Below are 25,106 nucleotides of genomic sequence, written 5' to 3'. Positions count from 1 at the left end.
TGCATCTTGAGCACTGTATACAGTTCGGCTCACCCAATCTCAAAAAATAAAAAAATAAAAAAAGATATAGCAGATATAGAAAAGATACAGAGAAAGGTGAAAAAAATGATAAAGGGAATAGAAAAGCTCCCTTATGGAGAAAAGCTAAACAGATTAGGGCTCTTTAGCTTGGAAAAGAGATGACTAGGAAGGGATATGATTGAAATCTAGAAAACCACAAATGGGGTGGAATAGGTAAAAAGGACTAGGGGGCATTCCATGAAAATAGCAACCAGCAGATTTAAAATAAAATTGTAGAAAGTATTTTTTTCACTCAGCGCACAATCAAGCTATGGATCTGTTGCTGGTCATGGTAACTAACATACGGGCCGATACAGTAAAGTCCGCGGGACAGCGGACAAACGCCTGCTCTCCCGGCGTGCGCACTGGCCCCTCGCCGTTGCGCGCGATTCACTATGCAAATTAGGCGGCGCGGTAGAAACGGGGAAAAGGAGGCGCTAGGGACACTATCGCGTCCCTAGCGCCTCCTTTTTGACAGGAGTGGCGGCTGTCAGCGGGTTTGACAGCCGACACTCAATTTTGCCGGCGTAGGTTCTCGAGCCCGCTGACAGCTACGGGCTCGGAAACCGGACGCCGGCAAAATTGAGCGTCCGGTTTTCCGCCCGACAGCCGCGGGCCGAATTCAAATTTTTTTTTTTTTTTACTCTTTGGGACCTCCGACTTAATATTGCCATGATATTAAGTCGGAGGATGCACAGAAAAGCAGTAAAAGCAGAAAGTGTGCACTTTCCCGGTGCTGGAAGAAATTAGCGCCGACCTTTGGGTCGGCGCTAATTTCTGAAAGTAAAATGTGCAGCTTGGCTGCACATTTTACTTTCTGTATCCCGCGCGCATACCTAATAGGGCCATCAACATGCATTTGCATGTTGAGGGCGCTATTAGGTGCCGCGGGTTGGACGCGCGTTTTCCTCCCCTTAGCAGACTAACAGTGCGCTCCGTCGGAGCACACTGTACTGTATCGGCCTGATAGTGGGGTTGAAAAGAGTATTGGACAAGTTCCTGAAGTTCATAAACAGTTATTAGCCAGATAGTCTTGGGAAGGCCAGCATTTATCCCTGGGAGGGAGAAACAAGGAAGAGATCAACTATTCAAGTTTTGATGGGTGCCTGTGACCTAGACAGAATGCTGAGTCAATGGGTTATGATTTGACCAGGGGCGTAGGGTGACTGGTGAAATTGGTGCTGCATCAGAAAATTTACTGCTGCCATGTGATCAACTCTCTGAGCTGCCCAGCCTGACATCAATAAATGCCAGGCTCAAAATGACTCCTTTGTCATGCTAACAAGAGCAACATTGAGCCAGCCTTTGATGATGCTGATGTCAGTCTGTGGGAGGAAGTTCAACTGTTGGCAGCCCAGAGAAGGAGCAGAGCTTTACTTTATTGGAAACTGATGCCAGCAGTTAGGAAAAGCTCAGGGCAATCTGTTGACTGAGTAAGGGATAGCACAGGATGAGATGCCTCCCCCACCTCCGTGCCACCCCAGTTAAGGTACCCAAAAAGGAATGCATTCTTTTTTACTCAACGCACAATTAAACTCTGGAATTTGTTGCCAGAGGACGTGGTTAGTGCAGTTAGTATAGCTGTGTTTAAAAAAGGATTGGAAAAGTTCTTGGAGGAGAAGTCCATTACCTGCTATTAAGTTCACCTAGAGAACAGCCACTGCCATTAGCAATGGTAACATGGAATAGACTTAGTTTTGGGTACTTGCCAGGTTCTTATGGCCTGGATTGGCCACTGTGGGAAACAGGATGCTGGGCTTGATGGACCCTTGGTCTGACCCAGTATGGCATTTTCTTATGTTCTTATGTTCTCCAAGAGACAGCCCACACCAACTCACCATACAAAAGAAAATTCAAATTCTGGTATCACCTCATTAACAGCCACATACACACCTCTCACTGCCAGAAAACTTTGAAGTAACACCTGGGAACTTTTGATTTTCAGTCACCCTCAGATTGTTGTGGATTAGTGGTGAAGAGATGGCGGGAAGCAGGAAACACACACATTTTCTCCTCTTCCACAAAACCCTTCTACCCTCTCTTCTTCTTCTTCTTCCCCCTCTTCGACTTTCTCATTCCCCCTTCCCTCTCAGTCACTCACGGCTCCCCTCCAAATCCTTCCCTCTCTCTCAGGAATACACATACTCATGCTGGCTCCTTCTCTTCCCTCCCAGTCACTCACCCCTCCCTGCCAATCACCCCATACCTTCCTTCACAGTTGCTCAACCCATCCATCCTGCTCACTATTGCGCATGGCCTCTTCTCACTGGTTATGTGCTACTGCGCAGAGCCAGTGCTAGTTTTTTTGCTGCCCTGTGCAAATAATTACCATGCTGGCCCCTCCTCAACCTGTTTTGGTTTTTTTTTACATTTAATTTATATTCTTTTTCTAATCAGGGCAGTGCAAGGGTATTAGGCATACTAAGTAAATCTTACTACTTTGTTCCCAGGCCCTCTCCACACACAATTTAAAATTATGCATTTATAATACAAGATTTTACATGAAAAAGGACATTTTTTGAAGTAAAAAGATTTTTTTTTTAAGTAAAAATATCACAACAACATATATATTATATTTACATGCACTGCTGTGGTGTCAACAAGAAAACCCTGCATAAAATCCAAAAAAGACACTTGGAACATAAGTATCAGGACTATTGTAAAGCATATTGGTTGTGGGCTTGGTCTTCAGAATCCAACAGCAAACTAAAATGGAGTGAGTGGTTAGAGCAGTGGGCTATGAACCAGGAGACCAGGGTTCGAGTCCTGCTGTCGCTCCTTGTGACCTTGGGCAAGTCACTTTACCCTCCATGGCATCAGGGTCAAATTTAGATTGTAAGCCCTCTGGAGATAGGGAAATACCTACAGTACCTGAATGTAATCCACTTTGAAGCACTGAAAAAAGTGTGAAAAGCAGAATATCTAAATGAAATACAATTACAATATAATAAACCTCTCATTCCAAAACAATACTAACTGCCAGCACTCAAACAGTTAACAACCTTACCTATGAAAAAGCAAATATTACACCAGGCCTTAAAATACAAATATACCACTTATCAGGAAAACAGAACAAACCAAGCTGCTATAGATCATTACACAGAAACTACACGCCAGCAGAATACCTCACCTCACTCACATGAAGAACCCAGACAGATCCTCACTATAATACAGAATAAAGAGAAGCATGCAGACAAAAACTGAACTGGAGATTGCAACAAGTACATACAAAGTGCACCAATGGAAAAGCAGAAACATCACTATTACTTAGAAAATATCAAGCAATAAAATCTTGAAATTAATTATAATGGTAAAACCATACTAATAAAAAGAATTAATTCAAAACAACTGATGAAAAGAATAACATCCAATAATTTAACACACAGATAGATATACATTTTTTTTACATTTTCCAAATACCAAGCAAATATTTCATAACATCATACGGATCAAACACCACCCAATTAAAATCAATAAGAATAAAAAAATCACTCACTCTCTATACCTGGGAACCTTTGACTTCCGGCTGCCCTGAGATGGTCATGGATTTGTGGGAGGAGAAGGGAGGTGCACAAACTTTCACCTCTCTCCACACAAATGTTCATTCTCATCCTCAGACATACACAAACACACTTTCAAAACTCACATAGACTCACAGATATACATGCTGGCTCCCTCCCTTTCTCTTAGGCATTCACACTTCTCTTTTAGACACACACATACACATGGGATCCCTCGCTCTCAGGTATACACACACACACACACACACACACACACATACACGCTGGCTCTCTCTCAGGAACACAGACACACACTGGTTCCCTCCCTCTTTCTCAGGCACACACATACATGCTGGATCCCTCTCACTCAGGCACACACACACACGGCTCCCTCTCTCTCAGGAGCACACACACACACACACGGCTCCCTCTCTCTCAGGCGCGCACACACCCGGTTTGCACTCTCAGGCGCACTCACACACGGTTCACGCTCTCAGGCGCACTCACACACGGCTCACTCTCTCTCAGGCGCACTCACACACGGTTCGCGCTCTCTCAGGCGCACTCACACACGGTTCGCGCTCTCTCAGGAACACACACGGCTCCCTCTCTCTCAAGCGCACATACACACACACACTAGCTCCCTCTCTCTCAAGCACACACACACAAGCTCCCTCTCTCTCAAGCACACACACACACAGAGGTTCCCTATCTCTCAAGCACACACACACACATATTGGCTGCCTATCTCTCAAGCAAACACATGCTGGCTCCCTGTCAGACACACACACACTGGCTCAAGCACACACACACATACACTGCCTCCTTGCGCTCTCTCTCTCTCTTGCACACACAAATGCTCCCTCTCCTCCAGTTGGGATGAGATCACAAGGGCCTCTTCCATTTCGGCTGCCGAGCCTGGTGCGATCCTTTGGCAACCGCAGAGCTGCTTTCACTTTGGCTGCCAGGTGGGATGGGATCACCTGGTGGCTGTGTGGACCTCTTTCACTTTGCCCGCCAGCCGAGTTGCGATCTCCCGGCAGCCGCACAGGCCTCTTTGTGAAGAACAAGGCCTTGTCACAGCAGATCCCTGAGAACTGGTAATCAGATAGGAGGGTCCACCAGGAGCCTTTGCAGATCTGCATACCACAGCATCCTGGGCCAATCTGGTGCCACCAGAAGCACCATCCCTGTGTAACTCTCAATCCTCCAAATGATTCTGCCCAACATGGGGGAAAGGCACATAGGAGCTTGCCCACTGGCCACTCCTGTATGACAGCATTGATGCCCAAGGACTTTTGGTCTCTCCTGCGATTGAAGAATAGAGAAAACTTTGCATTGTGAGATGTCGCCAGAAGATCTAGATACAGGAGACCCCAGTGGTCCACAATGAGCTGAAACAACTCGTTCCACAATTCCCATTCTCCTTGGTCCAGACCCTGTCTGCTGAGAAAATCAGCTCTTGTATTGTCTTTTCATGCAATGTGGGAAGCTGAAATCTCCTGAAGATGCACTTCTGCCCATTCCATGAGTTGGCCTATTTCCTGCAACACATGCTGGCTCTTGGTTCCTCCCTAGCAATTAATGAAAGCCACTGTTGTGGCAATGTCCAATATCTGGACCACTCTACCCTGCAATTGGACAACAAATCATAAGCATACCAACTGGATGGCCTAGGTTTCCAGGTGTTTGATGCTCCAGAGAAATTCCTCTGTACTCCAGCACCCTTCTGCCATCAATGCCTGTCAGTGGTCCCCCAACCCTGGAGGCTCGCATCTGTCATGAGTACTAACCAGTCTGGTAATCGTGGGGAAACCCACTTTCTTAGATGGTCCACTTGCAACCACCACTGTAATTGTATGCCAGTTTTCACCAGAAGGTGAAGCCAAATCAAATAGTTTTTTAGACTGAAGACTCCATCGAGCCAGCAGGGTGTGCCAAAGAGGATTCATATGCACCCTCATCCATGAAACATCAATCCAAGCACCTGTAGATAAGACCACCAAGTAGGACGCATTGACTCTATCAATAATCGCACCTGCATCATTAGCTTCTGAATGTGGCTATCCAGCAGGAACACCCTGCCTTGCTTCGTGTTGAAGCGAACACCTAGGTACTCCAGCGTTTGGAATGGCTGCAGTTTGCTCTTGGCCAAGTTCATCACCCAGCCTAGTTCCTGCAATAAGGAGATCACCTTGTGTGAGACCTGAAGGCTCTCTTCCAGGCTCTTGGTGCAAATCAGCCAATTGTCCAAGTATGGGTGAACCAGAATTCCATCCTTTAACACTGCCGCAACCACCACCATAACTTTGGAAAAAGTTCTGGGCATGGTGGCCAGATCAAAAGGTAGTGCCCTGAACTGATAGTGTCACTCCAACATAGCGTAACATAGAAATTGCTGATGCTCCAGTTGGATGGGAATATGAAGGTATGCTTCTGACAAATCCAGTGACGCCAGAAATTCCCTCAACTGTACTGCCACTATCACTGAGCATAAGGTTTCCATGCAAAATCGAGTCACCCACAAATGACCGTTGACTCCCTTGACAGGATGGGGAGATAGGAAGCTTCCTTCTTCGGCACAATGAAGTAAATGGAATATCAGACCATATTTTTTTTTAGACCTGGGCCCTGGAACAGCAGCCCGCAGGCTGAGGAGTCTTGATAATGTACACTCCATTGCTTGTCTCTTCTGCAGACATTTGTATGTTCCCGTGGAACACTGAGAAACTCCAGAGCGTAACAATCTCTTATCACCTCCAGCACCCATTGATGACATAATCTCGACCCACCTCCGACAAAATAGAGAGAGGCGACCCCCTATCTCCTGTTCCCGGGGGTGGGTCTGCACACCTTCATTGAGCGGCTTGGGGGGGTACCACCACCTAAGCCTGCACTTCTGGGTTGTCTGGGACAAAAGGACTAAGACCTGCCCAAGGGCCGAGTCCTCTGAGAAGCTGCTCCTCTATGGGGAAGAAAATGTCTGAAACCCCTCGCACGACTCTCATACCAAAGGAGCATGGCATCTGCTTCTTGTCCTCTGGCAACTGAGGAATCTGGTCTTCACCTCACTTTTGGCCATTTTATCCAGCTCACTCCCAAACAAGAGGGATCCTTTAAAGGGCAATTTAGTAAAACTAGATTTTGAAATTTTATCGGTCGACCAATTCCGCTATTACTGAAGTCATCCCTCTGGCCGAGGTGCGGACCAGGTTGCAGCCCGCATCTGCCAGAAATGCGGCTGCTGGTTCCATCACTGCCCTGGAACTCACACTAGATTTGTTGACTGCTTGAGAGAAAAGTAAGCAAGAGATAGCCATCAGGGTGCAAGAGAAAGCTATCTGCAAATTCATTGCCATCACTTCAGAGGCTTGCTCAAGGATGGCCTCAAGTCTTCTATCTTGAGCATCCTTCAATACCACTCCCCCTTCCATGGTAATAGTTGTGCACTTAGTGACAGCACACACGGGCGCATCCACTTTCAGAAAACACAACTGCTCTCTCGCAGCCAGATCCAAGGGGTACACCCTTCCAAGGTTCATCCCCCTTTAAAATTAGCTTCCGGGGTGCCCCATTCAAGAGCAATCAATTATTGAATAGTCTCCATAATAGGAAAGAAACACAAGGTTTTACACAAAGAAGGCAAAATGCTATCTTTCTTTGGCTCAGACACGGAATCATCCCCCAGTACTCCTAGCATCTTCAATGTCTGGGAAATCAGAGCCGGTAACTCATCTCTATGTACAGCTCTAGCCTCAAGGACATTTTCCCATCTTCAAGGAATAAGGATCGGTTTCATCATCTGTGCCATCCAGGCCCTACTGGAGCGACCCATGGCAGGCCTAGACTTATTCCAATGCTTACCTGCAACACCAGGTGCGTGGGGATCGGAAAACTGCATTCTTGAATCGCTATTAACTGGGGCCAATGACTGTGCCTGAAGAAAAGATAGCAGCCCTTGAAAAAAATGCTACTCAAGAAAAGGTAGATGGATCCAGGTCAAAACCAGGTGGCTTTGGTAGTGCGCCCACTGAGCTACCCTCCCCCACTGAGGAACCAGTTAGGGGAGTCCTAATTCCAGGTAAGATCTCTGGCAACTCTTTTCCCACTCCTGCAGCAAGCTGGGAAGGCCCAGGCTTAGGAAAATCAGAGGGAGACAAGTCCCCTTGGGCCTCCAAACAGTGCTGACACAAATTATTGGGATTGCCAGGCTAAAATGGCCAAATATGGCAAGCAGCACACAGGACAAGGCACTTAGGCTTCTTTGCTATTGGTGCCATAATAATTCACACACTCTAAACTGACTGAGAAGAGTGCATGCCCGGCTGAACTCATCGCTTGAAAAGGACTGGACACCCAGAAATTAGGCGTCCAAAAATTAGGCGCCCAATATATCCAATTAACTGGATGCCCAATTTCTCGTGCGTCCAGCTCTTAGGCGCCCTGAAGCGCACCACTGTGCGTCCAACTAGGTGCCTTCAGGCGCACTACCAAGCGCTTCAGAAGGCATCCTATGCGCCCAACTGGGCACCCAGCTATATGCACAACCAGGCATTGAGCATGAACCAACATCCTGAAAAGAGCAGACTTACAAGCCGTGGAAAAGCATGCGAATGCCATCACAGCGTACCACGTGGCAAAATTCTGAGCCTGAGAGCAGGGCCTAGCTAGGGTGACCAACTGCCCAGTTTTGGACCGGACAGCCCAGTTTTACAGGCTGTTGTACTGTAAATTCCGATCGAACAAAGGGTGAAGTCGTTTGCAGCTAAAGAAGTTTGCAGCTGAAGATGAGGGAGGCCCCAGTGGGCTGCGAACGGAACCCATCCTGTTCATGGCTGAAGGAGGCCCTAGTGGGCCGCAAATGGAACTCATCTCGTTTGCAGCTGAAGTCGAGGGAGGCCCCAGTGGGCCACGAGCAGAATGCCGCGAAATGGAAGGAAGTCCCAGTGGGCTGTGAAGCCCGCTCAAGGCTGAAGACAAGGAAGGTGCTGATGGGCCACAGCCGAGGAGCAGTAAGCAGCTTATGACCTTGACGCGGCCTGTGAGTGTGTGTGTGTGTGTGTGTGTGTGTGAGCGACGAATGACAGGCACAGTGACAGGAGTGTGGATGTGTGATTTAGAGCTTCTGTGCCTGAGTGAGGGTGTGTGTTTGTGTGTGAAAAATAACCCATGTGAAGGGGGGTGTATGAGTGAGAGAGAGAGCCTTTGTGCAGGGGTGTATGAGAGTGCAAAAGAGAGAAGGAGCCTGTGTGAGTGTGTGTTTGCCAGAAAGAGATGGAGCCTATCTGAGGGTGCATGTATGTGTGTGAGAGAAAGGAAGCCTGTGTAAGGATATGTGTTTGAGAGAAGGACAGAGGGAGCCTGTGAGGGCTAGGGTGACAAACTGTGATAGAGCAAGCCTGTGTGTCAGTGCATCCATTGAGAGAGAGGGAGTGTGTATATGAGAAAAGAACGTTTGTGCATCTCCCTCGTCTCCCTCCACTCCCCAGTAATCCATGACAATCTCAGAATGATTGAAAATCAAAAGTTCCCAGGAATAGAGAATTGGAGGTTTTTAAATCCTTAACTATTGGGTGTTATTTGATTAGTTTGCTGTTTTAAATATTTTATTGGTGGTTGGGAAATTTTATAAAGTTTTTAAGTTTAAATGAGCTTTTAAATATTAGAGGTTCTGTTCATCAGATGTTTTGAATTATTTACTCTATTTATTAATATGGTTTTACTATTACAATTGATGTTTTATATTTCTTGATGTATTAGTTATTTTATGAGAAATTGTGATGTTTCTGTTTTTCCATTATTGCACCGTATGTAGAGTTGTGTTTCCAGTTCAGTTCTTGTCATATGTTTTTACTTATACTATGGTCTCTTTATTCTGTTTCTGGCAAGTGTCTGACTCTGCATGTGTGACTGAGGTGAGGTAGCTAGCATGCAGCTTCTGTATAGCAATCTATTGCAGCTTGGTTTCTTCTTTTTCCATAGGGGTAGATTTTCAAACCGCGCGATTTGGCGTACTTTTGCTGGCGCATCAGGCGCAAGCAAAAGTACGCTGGATTTTAGTAGATACGCGCGGAGCCGCGCGTATCCGCTAAAATCCGGGATCGGCGCGCGCAAGGCTATGGATTCTGTATAGCCGGCGCGCGCCGAGCCGCACAGCCTACCCCCGTTCCCTCCAAGGCCGCTCCGAAATCGGAGCGGCCTTGGAGGGAATCCTCTAACGCCCTCCCCTCACCTTCCCCCTCCCTTCCTCTACCTAACCCACCCGCCCGGCCCTGTCTACACCCCCCCTTTACCTTTCTCCGGGGATTTACGCCTCCCGGAGGGAGACGTAAATCCCCGCGCGCCAGCAGGCCTGTTGCGCGCCGGGACGCGACCTGGGGGCGGGTACGGAGGGCGCGGCCACGCCCCCGGATCGCCCCGGGCCGTAGCCACGCCCCGTACCCGCCCCCAAAACGCTGCCGACACGCCCCCTAAACGCCGCGATGACCGGGCCCGCCCCCCGACACGCCCCCCCTCGGAGAACCCCGGGACTTACGCGAGTCCCGGGGCTCTGCGTGCGCCGGTAGGCCTATGTAAAATAGGCTCACCGGCGCGCAGGGCCCTGCTCGCCTAAATCCGCCCGGTTTTGGGCGGATTTAGGCGAGCAGGGCTCTGAAAATCCGCCCCATAATAGGAAGTGTGTTTTAGGGTCTGGTATAATATTTGTAGTGTTTCCTTTTTATGAGTAAGGTTGTTACTGTTTGAGTGCTGGCAGTTCATCCTGTTTTTGTCTGGGAAGTTTACCAATTTGTAATAGCAATTTAATTTATTTATGGCTTTCTGAGGGCCAAGCCATGAGGCCTGATACCATGAGATCAAGGTGGATGATCTAAAATGTATGCAAATCACTGCAAATGAGGGGGGAACAAACACACTTCCTTGTGATTCCTCTCCCCCCCCCCCCAAGAGTACTCAAGTGTTCAGTTGTGGTCTGTGGAAAAGTTGGCAACCCTAGGCCTAGCCCAAAAGACTGCTAAACCCGCCAGGCTGCCAGAGTTCCCAAATACCCCAGAAGCAGGAATGGACATTGGACTGGCGCACTGAGCACAGACACAGGAGGGGAGAGGAATCCCTAAAATCAACTCCCCCTCTTTCACTTCCTTTTTTTTTTTTTAATTCTTTACCTAAGCTCAGCCTGTCCCAGCTGAGAATGGAGTCTGTATCTGGCTGTCGGGGAGAGGGCATGTACCTTGACTGTTGTGCTCGGCTTCCTGTACCTGCTTGCCTTTCAGCTGTTGCTTTTTTTTTTTTCTTACAGCTAAGTCCACGCTGGAAAAACCAGCTACTGGACCAAGGCACTCATGTGAGGGAGAATCCACCAAAATCACCTCAGGAAATCTTGACTAAGTGAGGGACCATAAGGTATTACCACAGAAGAGCGAGGCAATGAACTTCTATCCTTCTTTCTTCTATTAAACTTCAATGCAATCCCCAGTAGGGCGATGCACGTCCACTATCTGCTAGAGACAGAAAATACTGGCAGGCTGTCAGTGCAGGGGTATATATACTGTGACGTCAGCTTTGCTCTGTCTCCATCTGCTGGTAGAGATGCATAACCCACTGGTTCTGGATCCACCTGTCTGAATGCTAAGAAACACTGTCTTATAGGATATCATGATCCCATTCCAAAACACACTAGTCTTCTGAGAACATATTTTTCAGCTTTCATAATATCTTGTTGCACTGAAATCCAAACAAAAGTGGAAATCCTTAGCATATCATTTTCTTGTTACTGAATATAGCCTTCTTACTCCCCTCTACCTCAAAGGAATAGCACAAGCCATGAAGAAGTGGAAATCCAAAGTTCCATAAGGTTCAAATGTAAACCAAACAATATCCGAGAACTACCTAGAAAGTAAACTAATGATTTAATTCTAAGTTTTTCAGAGATCAGTTCTTTTCCTCTAGAACCTATTCATCCTCCTCCTTATTTTCACCCCTTTTGCAGCCCCATCTAGTCGGTTGGCTGCAAGTTTTCCTCTGTTGCTGTATCCATATTCTGTTTCTAATGCCTTCACTCAAAATAAAGTAAGACACATTTAATACGTATTTCATTCACTAGCTTGCTTTGTAAAACGAGGTTTAAAGTAGGCAAGCACTTACCTTAATAACTGCACAATGCTTCCAGTTGTTTGTAGCTTTTTTACATTTTCATCTCGTACAGGTGCACACAACTTTCCCATAGTGTTAATAACATAATTAGCTAGTCCATGTATGTCTACAGCATTGTGCTCAGCCTGCTGTCTTATTAAATCCATATCTAAAACTTCACAGATTTGATTTCGAAGTCTATTTGCTCCAGGAGTCAAAAAGGAAAGCAGAATCTAGAACAAGAAAAATTAATACAAATAAATAAAATGTAAAAAAAATAAATAAATAAAACCAAGACAAAATCCCACTCTAAAAAAGTAGTGTGCCTCAACTCTTTAACAAATAATTTAAAATGCAATATCACATGTTCACTCAATTTTATCAGGATTTTATGTCTGAAGTAAATATTGTTTTGTATTTTTGTGTTTTATCTTTACATATTTGATTAATCGTGTTCCCCACTTCTAACCTTTGCATGGAAAAGAGATCTATAAAAACCCATAAATAAGGATTACATGCAAGGCACAGAGACTTGTTAACAATACGAGCACCCAGCTACCATGTACCATTAATTCCACCTTTTTCCTAGCATTCTAGTTGCTCATGGTTAGGGACCTTCTTTTCAATTTTTATTTTATTTTCCCTGGGAATTTTAAATGTCATAACAAAAAAAAAATCTGTAGAAAAGTGACATAATACAGTAGAAAAGTCATTTTTCCACAGGTTATTTTTTATTTTTAATCATAACATTAAAATCCCCAGGGATTTTAATGTTATGATTAAAAATATACTCATAGTATAAGGAAAAGAAAGGAAAATTGGTTCTTACCTGCTAATTTTCGTTCCTGTAGATCAATCCATAGATCAATCCATAGATCAATCCAGACTCCTGGGTTTTGCCTCCCCTCCAGCAGATGGAGACAGAGAAAGTTTTACTGACACTGCCACCTGCAGCGGCAGTGTCAGTAAAATGCAAGCCCAAAAATCAAAACAAATACCAAAAACCAACTAACATCCCCTGAACGAGTAATAGGAAATGGAAAAACTGGAACAGAAAACCGAGCCCACACACAACTCTGTGTAGGACTAAAAAAATCTGTGCAATTCTTCAGAGTAATTACAAAAAAACAGATTGAGCGGAGTCTCCAAAACTCCCTTTTCTCCAGTGGGCGAGATTCTGGACTGTCCTATGGTACTACAGGAACTAAAATCAGCAGGTAGGAACCAATTTTCCTTTCCCTGTATGTACCCAGATCAGTCCAGACTCCTAGGATATACCAAAACTTCCCTAGATTGGGTAGGACTGCGAGAGTCCTGCTTGAAGTACAATTTCACCAAAGTTCATGGCTTCTGGAGCCTGGACATCCAAATGGTAGTCCCTGGCGAGTGTGTAATGATTTCCAAGTAGCCACCCTGCAGATCTCTTGTAACGAAACTTGCTGACACTCGGCCCAAGAGGGCACCTGGGAATGGGTAGAATGTGCTCATAGCCACTCCAGAATAGGGCGACCTCAACAGATATACGCAGAGCTAATAGCCTCTTTCAACCACCTCGCAATCGTGGCTAACACTTTATGCCCCTTTTTTGCACCACTCCAAAGCACAAAAAGATGATCTGACAAGAGGAAGCCATTCGTGACCTTCAGGTACTGTAGCAATGCACGCTTCATGTCCAAACAACGCAACTCTCTTGCCTGAGGCGCCGAAGGATCCACAGTTGGAAAAGATGGGAGTTCCACTGACTGCTTTAAGTTGTTGTGGGAGCGCTAGGGAGCGATCCCGCTTCCGGGGACAGTGGTGTGCCCTTGGACCATGACGCGACTGCAGAGAGGAGCTCCTTAGAAGCGCCGAGGCAGGTGAGATGTATCCCAGCATAGGCGGACAGGCAGAAGACCAGGGACTCGCACCTCCGCCGAACCTGACGCATCAGTAGAGACCCAACAACGCAATTCTGGTCTTTGGGATAGCCCTCCGGCCACTCGATAGCCCTTTCAGACCTGCCGTACGGGAACAGCAAATGCGCCAGGACGGACGGAGGTCAAGGGCAGACAATGGAACTGGAACAAGACGAGACTTGAAGACAAGGATAAGATGAGAACTTGATAAGGATGAGGCAAGGCTGAAGAGAAGAACATCAGGGACACTGATGAAGAATGAATGCTGAATGAAAAGACGACAGAAGAGTTAAAACTCAGTATGAAGGTATCCGACCATGACTCGTAGCAGCACCCATCCTAAACTGAGCTTCGGGGACCAGGCGTAAATCGACGCACCTGACAGGTCAATCGAAGGAAGACGAAACTTCCGACCCGACATGGAAGATGCATCCGAAGGTCATCCGAAGTTAAAATGAAGACGGCTCACTAGGGGGTAAAATCCGGAACCAGGACATCCAAGAGGACGGCTAGCCTGACGAGGGTGCCAAAGAGTCAGAAGGCCTCCTTGACAAAGGAGCCCAAAGGGTCTGAACGCTTGGCAGCGAAAAGGACTGAAGACGAGGACTACTTGATACGAAGACGTCTGGAACATCAGGACATCTGGACTTTAACCCCCAGGTCACTCAACGAAGAGCAGAAGGCGGCTCTGAGAGGCAGAACAACAGGATATTGGACTTCAGGAAGGACAGGACATCAGAAGATAAGGACTTCAGGAAGATCTGAAGGTGAAGACATCAGGAAGGTCGGAGGACAAAGACTCTGAAGACAAGGACTTAGGATCCGGTGAGAGACTAAACATGGAACGAAGTTGCAGCAAAGGATCAGGAACCACAAAGGAAGACAAGGGAATTCCTACGAAGAACAGAGTGCCTTGAAGAAGCGGAGGAGGACATCATCGGAGACTCCTGGACCGAAGAGCTGGAACGGAGGATCCAGGCGCAGTCCAACTCCAGAACTGACTCCTTGTGAAGGCGAAGAGGAACTGAAGGCTGTGGTGACCGTCGCTGCCCAATGTCCTCACTCTGCCCTCCGGGTCTGATGGACGGCTGGCTGCCGCGGCGTCTCCATGCAGTCTCCCTCCGGCGTCCCCGGACCGACTCGACGTTGCAGATCCGCCATGTTGCCTGAAGACTTAGGGCGCGCGCTCTGATTGAAGTACCAGCAAGGGCGCGAACCTCAGGGGCATCCCCCTGAGATGACGTCATCCGCTTCCAATATTTAAAGGTCTCTATTTTGCTGACAAACTGAGTTAGCAAGGACTCGCTTTGGCTATCCAAGCTACTCTGCCTCCTCGGACTTACCAGAGGTACCCGCTCCTCGGGGGCCTCGCTCTTTTTCTTCACTTTCAGATTACAGATAGGTACCGGTACTCGCTCCTCGAGGGTCCATGTTCCTGCACACTCTGAAGATTCTCTACTGCTTGGAAGCTATCGCTGCTACAAACAATTGTGAGTTACCACCGCTCTCTCAGAGCTTTCCCTGGAACCAGGTACTCGCTCCTCTAGGGCCTAAACCTTTCCAGCTCCTGAGCTTCCTTGAGACCTTATGTGAGTTTTGTCATCTAGCTCTGTTCATGAACTCTGCCTACTCACTTTTCTACAGTTTCTCAACAGCTCAGCCATCCTGGATCGCTGTTCCAGTACCTGAGGGACTACAGCCTTGCCAGGCATATCAGCTCACTACTGCCACCTCTGGTGGTTTCAAAAACCTGTTTAATAAAAGAACTAATGTGTGTCTGTCTCCATACTCAAGCCTAGCCGGTGGTCCCTCTCGGGATATCCTCCCGGGGGTGTGGTCATCTGCCACTGGCCCAGGGATCCACCCACAACTATAACAGAGCCTGCTAACCCCTAGCAGTTTCTGAACAGATTACTAACCCCTATCTGTTTGCTCCTTCCATCAGACAGCAAAGTAATAACAGATTGCTAACTCCAGTGGATCCAGCTTAAAATATGGGATGTTGTTAACTCCATGGACCCAGCACATCTCTGCCTTGCAGGCTATTCCGGGCCTGGCCCAACGCATCTCAGAGCAGCAAGAAACTTTAGAGAAACTTACTACAGCATTTCATCAGCTACACACACAGAAGATACAAGGCACAGCTTCTAACCAAGAAGGTCAGTTACAGGAGGTAACTTTAAAGACTACTGTACCACTGGAGGCTCCTATCCGCTTTTCCGCAGAAATCCAGACGACCTGGGGCTTTCTGAACCAGTGCTGCATGCACTTCACCTTACAGCCAACTTTATTTCCCACGGCTCTTTCAAAGACCACCTACATCCTGTCATATTTGGATGGAAGAGCTCTGTCGTGGGCATCTACCTTGTGGGAACGCAAGGACCCTATTTTGCAGGACATAGAAGGATTTATGGACTTGTTTAAATCCGTCTTTGATGACCCTGCTCGTATTTCTGTTGCCGGGTTTGCTTTGGTGGACTTGAAGCAAGGCAACAGATCACTGGCTGAATTCTCCAAGGAATTTAAGACTCTTGCAGCGGATCTTCGCTGGGACCCCAAGTGTCTCAAGACTCTCTTCTGCAGAGGCCTGGATACCTGTTTAAAGGATGAGCTGGCCACTCGCCAGACACCTGACTCGCTGGACGAATTAATAGCCTTGGCCACTCGAATTGATCACCGGCTCCGAGACAAGGTGAAGGAACTCCGGCCTAAGGTGTTATTTGGGTTGAAACAGGCTAGTACTACCACTGCACCTCAGATGATTCCAGTAACGTCTGCTGCTGATAAAGATGAACCAATGCAACTTGGTCATGGACACTTGACCTCCAAGGAGAGAAGATTTCGGAAGAAACGCAGCTTGTGCATGTACTGTGGTCAGCCTGGCCATGATGTCCTTACATGTCCCATTTTGTCCGGGAAACGGATGGGCCTAAGTCCCGCGGGAGGACTGTTCTTGGGCCATACTGCGTTTTCTCCTCCGCCCTCTCTTCCAGTTTCCGTGATCTGCGAACCGGCTATGGTTCAGATTCCTGCCCTGATGGACTCAGGGGCAGGAGGCAACCTTATTCTCAGACGTCTAGTAGAAGACCTGAGGAGTCCCTATGTCAAATTAGAAGATCCATTATTGCATCACAACTTGAAGTGGGCTTTTGGACGTTCCTTTACATCGCCACTTCTCCTGAAGATCTCAGTGACGTCCACGGCAGTTCAACTCTTGGCTGCTGATATTCATAGCGCCTTCTACATTCACTTTGGCTCAAAAGCGTTCAACATCTATCCGCATTCACGGATTATAAACATAGAGATATCTGTCATGTTCCAGCCATTCGGAGGATGTGTCTGATGAGCTACAGCACATATAGATCCGAAGAAGATATCTCTGGCAACCAGCTAGTTTGTTCAGCTGGTAATGCCATCATCTTTAGAAGTGGATCTTGGACGTATCCTACATCGCCACTTCTGCTGAAGCCTCAGTGAAGTTCATAGCAGCTACTTATTACTGCTGAATTCTACACCATCTCTCATTCAGCAACTTCTACTGGAGAGTCATCTTTAGAAGTAGATTTTGGACGTACCCCAACATCGCCACTTCCGCTGAAGCCTCAGTGACGTCTATAGCAGCTACTTATTACTGCTGAATTCTACACCATCTCTCATCCAGCAACTTCTACTGGAGAGTATCTTTAGAAGTGGGTTCTGGACATACCCCAACATCACCACTTCTACTGAAACCTTCAGTGACGTCCACAGCAGCTCAATCCATTGCTGCTGATATCAATAACACTCTGCAAGATTCTTCCAAATCTCAAGATCCACCTATCATCAATGCAGAAGATGACTTAGAAATTAAGATCAAAGAGATTCTGGATGTTCGTAACAGAGGCAAGACTTTTGAAAACCTTCTGATTTTGGAAGGCTTCGGCCCCAATTTAAACTTTTGGGAGCCTCAGACCAATATCTTGGACAAAGAGATGCTTCATCAGTTCCACCTTGCGCATCCTTCCAAACCTAAACCTGGTACCCGAAGAGATTGCCCTTTGAAGGGGGGTACTGTTGCGACCGTCGCTGCCCGACGTCCTCATTCTGCCCTCTTTTACTCTGTGGTGACTCCCTCCGGGTCTAATGGACGGCTGGCTGCCGCGGCATCTCCATTCCGTCTCCCTCCGGCGTCCCCGGACCAGCTCGACGTTGCAGATCCGCCATGTTGCCTGAAGACCTAGGGCACGCGCGCGCTCTGATTGAAGTACCAGCAAGGGCGTGAACCTCAGGGGCATCCCCCTGAGATGACATCATCCGCTTCCAATATTTAAAGGTCTCTATTTTGCTGACAAACTGAGTTAGCAAGGACTCGCTTCGGCTATCCAAGCTACTCTGCCTCCTCGGGGGCCTCGCTCTTTTTCTTTACTTTCAGATTACAGATAGGTACCGGTACTCGCTCCTCGAGGGTCCATGTTCCTGCACACTCTGAAGATTCTCTACTGCTTGGAAGCTATCGCTGCTACAAACAATTGTGAGTTACCACCGCTCTCTCAGAGCTTTCCCTGGAACCAGGTACTCGCTCCTCTAGGGCCTAAACCTTTCCAGCTCCTGAGCTTCCTTGAGACCTCATGTGAGTTTTGTCATCTAGTTCTGTTCATGAACTCTGCCTACTCTGACTACTCACTTTTCTACAGTTTCTCAACAGTTCAGCCATCCTGGATCGCTGTTCCAGTACTTGAGGGACTACAGCCCTGCCGGGCATTTCAGCTCACTACTGCCACCTCTGGTCGTTTCAAAAACCTGTCTAATAAAAGAACTAATGTGTGTCTGTCTCCATACTCAAGCCTAGCCAATGGTTCCTCTCGGGATATCCTCCCGGGGGAGTGGTCATCTGCCACGGCCCAGACATCCACCCACAACTATAACAGAGCCTGCTAACCCCTAGCAGTTTCTGAACAGATCACTAACCCCTATCTGTTTGCTCCTCCCATCAGACAGCAGACATAACAAAGGCTGAGCCCTTTTGTAGGGCTGAAGAGGAACACCCAGGATGACATCACAAGGAGGACTGGCCCTTTACTATATATTACTATATTGTTATGTTATGTTCTGTTCTTGTTTATTTTAATCTTTCGCTTCCATACTGCCTCTTGTTTATCCACCCCCTTGTTCATTTTCCCCTGTTAATATGTACTTTCAATTTCTTTTGTTCAACTGTAAACCGGTATGATGTCCCCACTAATACCGGTATATAAAAGTTTCTAAATAAATAAATAAATAAATAAATAAATCTGAAGAGGAGGCGTGACCCCATGCCTAAGGAGGCAGGACCAGGGACAGCGACAGCCCACTGCAGAGGAGTAGGCCCGAGGCGTTAGAGGTGGCTCCTGCCGCGAAGAGAAGCTGCAGCCGGAAACTTCCCACGCAGGGGAGGATTCGGCGTCGGCGGCCTCCAGGCCACAAAGAGGAGCTCCGGAGCGGCCCAGCCACGAAGAGGGAAGCAGTGGCAAATCCATGCTGCGCTGGGAAGTACAAGATGTCAGCAGCCTCTGGGCCGCATGGAAACGGCATCTGCAGCCTCCCGGCCGCGGAATGAAAAGGAGACGTCACGGCTCCTGCTGTGGAGACAGGATAATGGTGGCATCGGTATACCGGCAGGCTGGAGGTGAGAAGCTGCTCGCAGCCTAGCCGCAGGTAGAATCGTAGCATAAGTGGAATGATGACACCACCTTCGGCAGAAAGGAAGGAACCGTTCTCAAGGAAACACCTGACTCCGAGATTCTCAGAAAAGGCTCCCTTACAAGATAAGGCCTGAAGCTCCGAGATTCGCCGAGCAAATCGCCATTAAGAAAGCCATCTTCAAAGTGAGATCCTTCATCGTCACCCGTCTCAGAAGTTTGAATGGGGCTGCACACATGCTCTTAAGGACTATGTTAAGGTTCCAAGAGGGACAAGGCTTCCAAACCCGTAGGCCGCAAATGTTTTGCTCCCTAGAGAAAATGCACCACATCCAGATGGGCAGCTATTTTGGCTCCAATTTTTGCAAAATCGATTAACATTTCTCTTAGCGAAGGTTACATTCTTCTCTCTTTAAAAAAAAAAAAAAAAAAGCCATCGTCCGGCCACTACTGAAAAAGAGCTCACTTGACCCCTCTGATCCTAGTAACTACAGGCCCATCTCCTCTTTACCATATTTATTCAAAATTCTAGAATCTGCTGTACTCTCCCAATTGACTGAACATTTGGAATAATTTGAACTCCTAGATCCACATCAATTTGGTTTTTGACATTCTCTCAATACCGAAATTCTTCTCCTATCTTTCACTGATTTTTTTGAGAAGAGGTTTGGAATCTGGCCAACAGTTTTTACTCATTTCCCTTGATATTTCTTCAGCTTTTGACACCACCGATCACAGTATCTTACTTTATTGATTACAAGAATTTGGTTTGAATCGTATCTTTCTAAAGGACTCACTCCATCAAATTTAATAATAAACTTTCTGCCATTTCTGCGATTAAAACAGGTGTCCCCCAGGGGTTTGCATTATCGACTTCTCTCGTTAACATCTCTTTCTCTCCTATATATAAAATTCTCTTGATTCTAACAGGTTGCTATAAACTATGTGCAAAGGCATCCAGGCTTATTGGTTAAGGGTAGTAAAGCAAAAGTTGCTTACCTGTAACAGGTGTTCTCACAGGACAGCAGGATGTTAGTCCTCACATATGGGTGACATCACAGGATGGAGCCCAATCACAGAACACTTTTGTCAAAGTTTCAAGAACTTTGAATGGCACTAACGCTGCAACCAGCAGGGGTCCCCCTTCAGACTTGTTTAAAAGCTAAAGTGCAAAAAATAAAATAAGAAAACGTAATGAACCCAACACCATGGGGTGGCAGGTGGGTTTCGTGAGGACTAACATCCTGCTGTCCTGTGAGAACACCTGTTACAGGTAAGCAACTTTTGCTTTCTCACAGGACAAGCAGGATGGTAGTCCTCACATATGGGTGAGTATCGAGCTAAGGATGTCCTATAAATGCACCAAATGTACCCAAAACGTGCAACAGGCACAAAAACTGGGGCGGAATTTGGTAAAGGACATCCTGAACCCTAACGGGTAGGTGGAAGGGTGTTGGTACATCAAGTTGCAAATAGGTTGCGCAAGACAGACTGGCCGAAGATGGAATCTTGTCTGCCAGCCTTGTCTAAACAATAATGGGCTGTAAAGGTATGGAGAGAACTCCAGGTAGCAGCCCTACAAATATCAGGAAGCGGCACCGAGCATAGGTGCGCTACTGAAGTTGCCATGGCCCTGACAGAGTGTGCTTGAAGTGGAATGCCTGCTTGCTGACAGCAAAAGGAAATACAGTCCGCTAACCAGGAGGAGAAAGTCTGCTTACCCACAGGTTGACCCAATCTGATGGAATCGAAAGAAACAAACAGTTGAGTGGATTTTCTGTGGGTAGCTGTGCGGTCTAGATAGAATGCTAGAGCTCGTTTACAGCCAAGGGTATGCAGAGCCTGCTCTCCTGGATTGGAATGGGGCCTGGGAAAGAAGGTGGGTAGTATGACCTGCTATATGACAAAAAACCTAATTTTATAGCAATAATAGAATCATGGCTAAAAAAAATCAGATCTAGTCTTAAAAAATCAGTTACCAAGCAAAAGCTATGAGGTCTTCTCGATCCCTAGAATAAATAAAAGAGGGGGTGGATTAATACTGATCAATGAAAAGAAATTCAAAACTAAACTGCTCTCAATCAAGACTCCAGCAAATCATGAAATTGCCTTTTTTTGACACCAACCATTTTCAAATCTGTCTGATCTACTGCCCACCCAGTCTACTCGAACTAAACATCTCCCCACTAATAGAATTTTTTACAACACATCTAAACCCAACTAAACCTACATAATTTTAGGTGACTTTAACCTTCACATGGACGTTCACCCCTTATCAAATACCTGCCAAATGCTAATTGATGTAATGACTGCACTAGGTTTCAAACTTATCACAGATAAACCAACACACAAAGCAGGCCACTCATTAGACCTAACATTCATTAAGAGTAACCTCCTAGAAAATATAAAAACTGAATACAGACAAATCCCATGGTCAGACCACTTCCTCATTAATTCTCAGATCAAACACACAGGCCTAATAAAGCAACAAAGCATAGAAGCAGCTGAATTCAAATACCGCTCACCCTTTAACACAGATATTCTAAAAGACAAATTACATGAGGAATTAACACACGTCAATTACACAAATAGCCATACTGCAATATCCGATTGGATAAACAAAACGACGACTTTGGCAAATGAAATAAACCCCCCAAAAAAAGGTCCACATTAAAGAACCAACAGAAAAAACCATGGTATAATGAGCAAATCAAAGAAGGGAAACGGATCCTTAGAAAGAAAGAAAAAGAATGGAATAAAAACAAAACAACTGATAATTTAACAAAATACAGAAAACAACTGGCTTACTACGAAAAGGTAATTTTAGAAACCAAAAGGAAATACTTCAGCTCAAAAATAGAAAAGTTTGCAAATAATGCTAGAATTCTATTTAACATAGTAAAAAACCTCACCAGTGACAATACAAACAATCATCAGAACCTACAAGAAAATCAATGTAATTAAGTAGCTCAAAAATCCCTAACACAACCAAACAAGAGATTAAGATGCCCAAAAGGGATGTCAACATATGGTCAGAGTTTGAAGAGATATCATACATTGAAGTCGAGAACATGATAAAAAAAAAAAACTGAACCCTGCTCCTCACTCAATTGACATCATACCCATAATGGAATTTAAAAAACTAGCCAACACAGTACCTCCAATATTAACTAAGATCATCAACCTTTCCCTAGATGAAGGATCAATGCCAGATATACTGAAAGGAGCCATAATCAAGCCAATCATTAAGAAAAAGAATATTGACCCCCTAAATGTGAGCAACTATAGATCAGTCTCCAACTTACCCCTAATATCCAAACTAATTGAAAAAACAATTCAAAAACAACTATCAAACCACTTAGAAAGTAATAATATATTATACCCTGCACAACATGGTTTCTGCAAACACTACAGTACTGAGACATTATTACTAGCTTTATCAGACAATATCTTAAGAGGCTTTGATACAGGAACACATTACATTCTGATTCTATAGGATCTCTCTGCAGCATTTGACACTGTAAATCACAAAATACTAATCAATAGATTAAAGGAAATAGGACTCAATAACAAAACAATAAACTGGTTTGAGTCATATTTAAACAACAGATTTTTTTCAAGTACAAATCAAAAACACACTATCAGACAAAGTTAAACTACAAACAGGAGTCCCACAGGGTTCAGCCCTGTCCGCAACACTCTTTAACATTTACCTCCTCCCGGTATGTCACCTACTCGCTGGACTTTTAATAATACACTACATATACTTGAATGACATACAACTACTGTTACCAATCGTAAACACAATCGAAGAAACAATGAAACTGGCTAATATGTATCTTGAAATAATCAAACAACTCCTAAACCAAATGGAACTGGTAATAAACATTGATAAAACTGAATTCTTACACCTAGAACGAAAAAATATGCACCTTACACAACCCACAATCGCAATCAAAAATAATCAAACCGTAGAGTTAGCAATAAAAGTACGGAATCTAGGGTAATAATTGACCCTGAGCTTAACATGAAACAACACATTTCACGGAAATTAAAAGAAGGTTACGCCAAACTAATGGTCCTTAGAAGACTGAAACCCTTGCTAACACTGAATAATTTTCGCACAGTCCTACAGACTACTATAACTCTCGCACAGTCCTACAGACTACTGTAGCTCTCTGCTATTAGGACTACCTCAAGTTACTATTAGACCACTCCAAATATTGCAAAATTCCGCTGCTAGAATTTTGACAGGCAAAAAGAAAAGAGACCACATCACAGGTACACACTTGCTGAACTACACGGGCTTCCAATTGAACAAAGAATACAATACAAAGCACTGTGTATAATTCATAAACTAATCCATGATGAAAAGGCCGACTGGCTTAACACAGCACTGCGCATACATGTACCACACACACAGAAGCCTTAGATCTGCTAATAAAGCTCTACTAAATATTCCTTCTGTTAAATCAGCACGCCTCACTCAGGTAAGGGAGAGAGCACTGTTGCTTGCTGGACCTGTTCTATGGAACTCCATGCCACTCGAAATAAGGCTACAGAGAAATTTGAAACTATTTAAAACTAGTCTGAAAACCTGACTTTTTAAACAAGCTTTTTATAAAGACAAAGAGAAGGAGGAAAACAGTTGAAAGATAAGGATGCATCAAGTAATCAGTTTTTTTCCTCTAATATCTCCAATTGCATATTAATGCTAGATTTGAACCGCTTGACAGTTTTTCAACCGACATATAAGCCTTAATTAACACATAGTCCTTTCTTATTAAAATGTTACCGTTCTTTGTTGGCACATGTATAATTTGTAATTTATACCAATTATAGTTTTTCCTTATTGTGCCTTTCTGTAAACCATTGTGATGGTGAATTAACTTAATGACGGTATAGAAGAGTTTTTAAATAAATAAATAAATGATTAATGTGAAACTCTGACACTACCTTAGGCAAAAACTTAGGGTGAGTGCGGAGTACTACCAGGTCGTGCAGAAGTTTAGTGTAAGGCGGGTAGGTGACTAGGGCCTGTAACTCACTAACTCTGCGAGTGGATGTGATTGCCAAAAGAAAAATCACTTTCCATGTGAGATAGCGAAAATCACAGGATTGGAGAGGCTCAAATGGTGGTTTCATGAGTCGACCCAAAACCAGGTTGAGGTCCCAAGAGGGGGCCGGAGGGAGCAGTGGAGGCTTGAGGTGGAACAAGCCCTTCAGAAAACATGTTACAAGGGGTTGTACTGAAATGGGAACATCTCCAACACCTTTATGGAAGGCAGCTACCGCATTGACATACACCCTGATGGAAGAAGTTTTTAGACCTGATTCTGACAAGTGCCAGAGATAGTCTAGAAATTTCATAGTGGAACAAGTGAAAGGATCAAGGGACAGGGAAGAACACTATAACTTAAACATGTTCCATTTGTAATAAGATTTTCTCGTGGAAGGCTTTCATGAAACAATCAAGACATGGGAAACTGGCTCTGAAAGGTTGAGTGGCTGAAGAATTAACCTTCCAAATTCCAGGCAGTCAGGGACAAGGCCTGAAGATTGGGGTAGATAGGCACCCGTCATTCTGAGTGATCAGAAGCTGGTCCATTCCCAGGGGAATGTGCCTGCGAATGGAGACGTCCTGAAAAATTGGAAACCAGACTTGGCTTGACCAGTGAGGGGCTATCAGGATCATGTTTCCCTTGTCCTGACGTAACTTCACGAGAGTCTTTGATATAAGTGGAAGTGGAGGGAATGCATATAGGAGACTGGTGGCCCATGAGAGGGAGAACACATCTCTTGGTAGCGAGTGTTGGCTGCGAGTGAAAGAGCAAAAGTTCTCTACTTTGCGGTTTTGAGGTGAC

The 25,106-nt window shown here is 45.6% G+C and overlaps 1 protein-coding gene across 2 annotated transcripts in view; it reads right to left on the bottom strand.

Moving 5' to 3' along the window:
- Nucleotides 1-25,106, bottom strand: part of TCP11L2 (t-complex 11 like 2) — a 153,522-nt gene that overhangs the window by 32,171 nt on the left and 96,245 nt on the right. For both annotated transcript variants that reach the window (XM_029599741.1, XM_029599740.1), the window contains exon 5: nucleotides 11,703-11,923. In XM_029599741.1, the coding sequence (XP_029455601.1) occupies nucleotides 11,703-11,923 (221 nt within the window). The remainder of the gene's footprint in view (nucleotides 1-11,702; nucleotides 11,924-25,106) is intronic.

The sequence above is a fragment of the Rhinatrema bivittatum genome, chromosome 4, assembly GCF_901001135.1.
Source record: "Rhinatrema bivittatum chromosome 4, aRhiBiv1.1, whole genome shotgun sequence".
Lineage (NCBI taxonomy): Eukaryota > Metazoa > Chordata > Amphibia > Gymnophiona > Rhinatrematidae > Rhinatrema > Rhinatrema bivittatum.
This window is presented reverse-complemented; position numbering and strand designations above follow the sequence as displayed.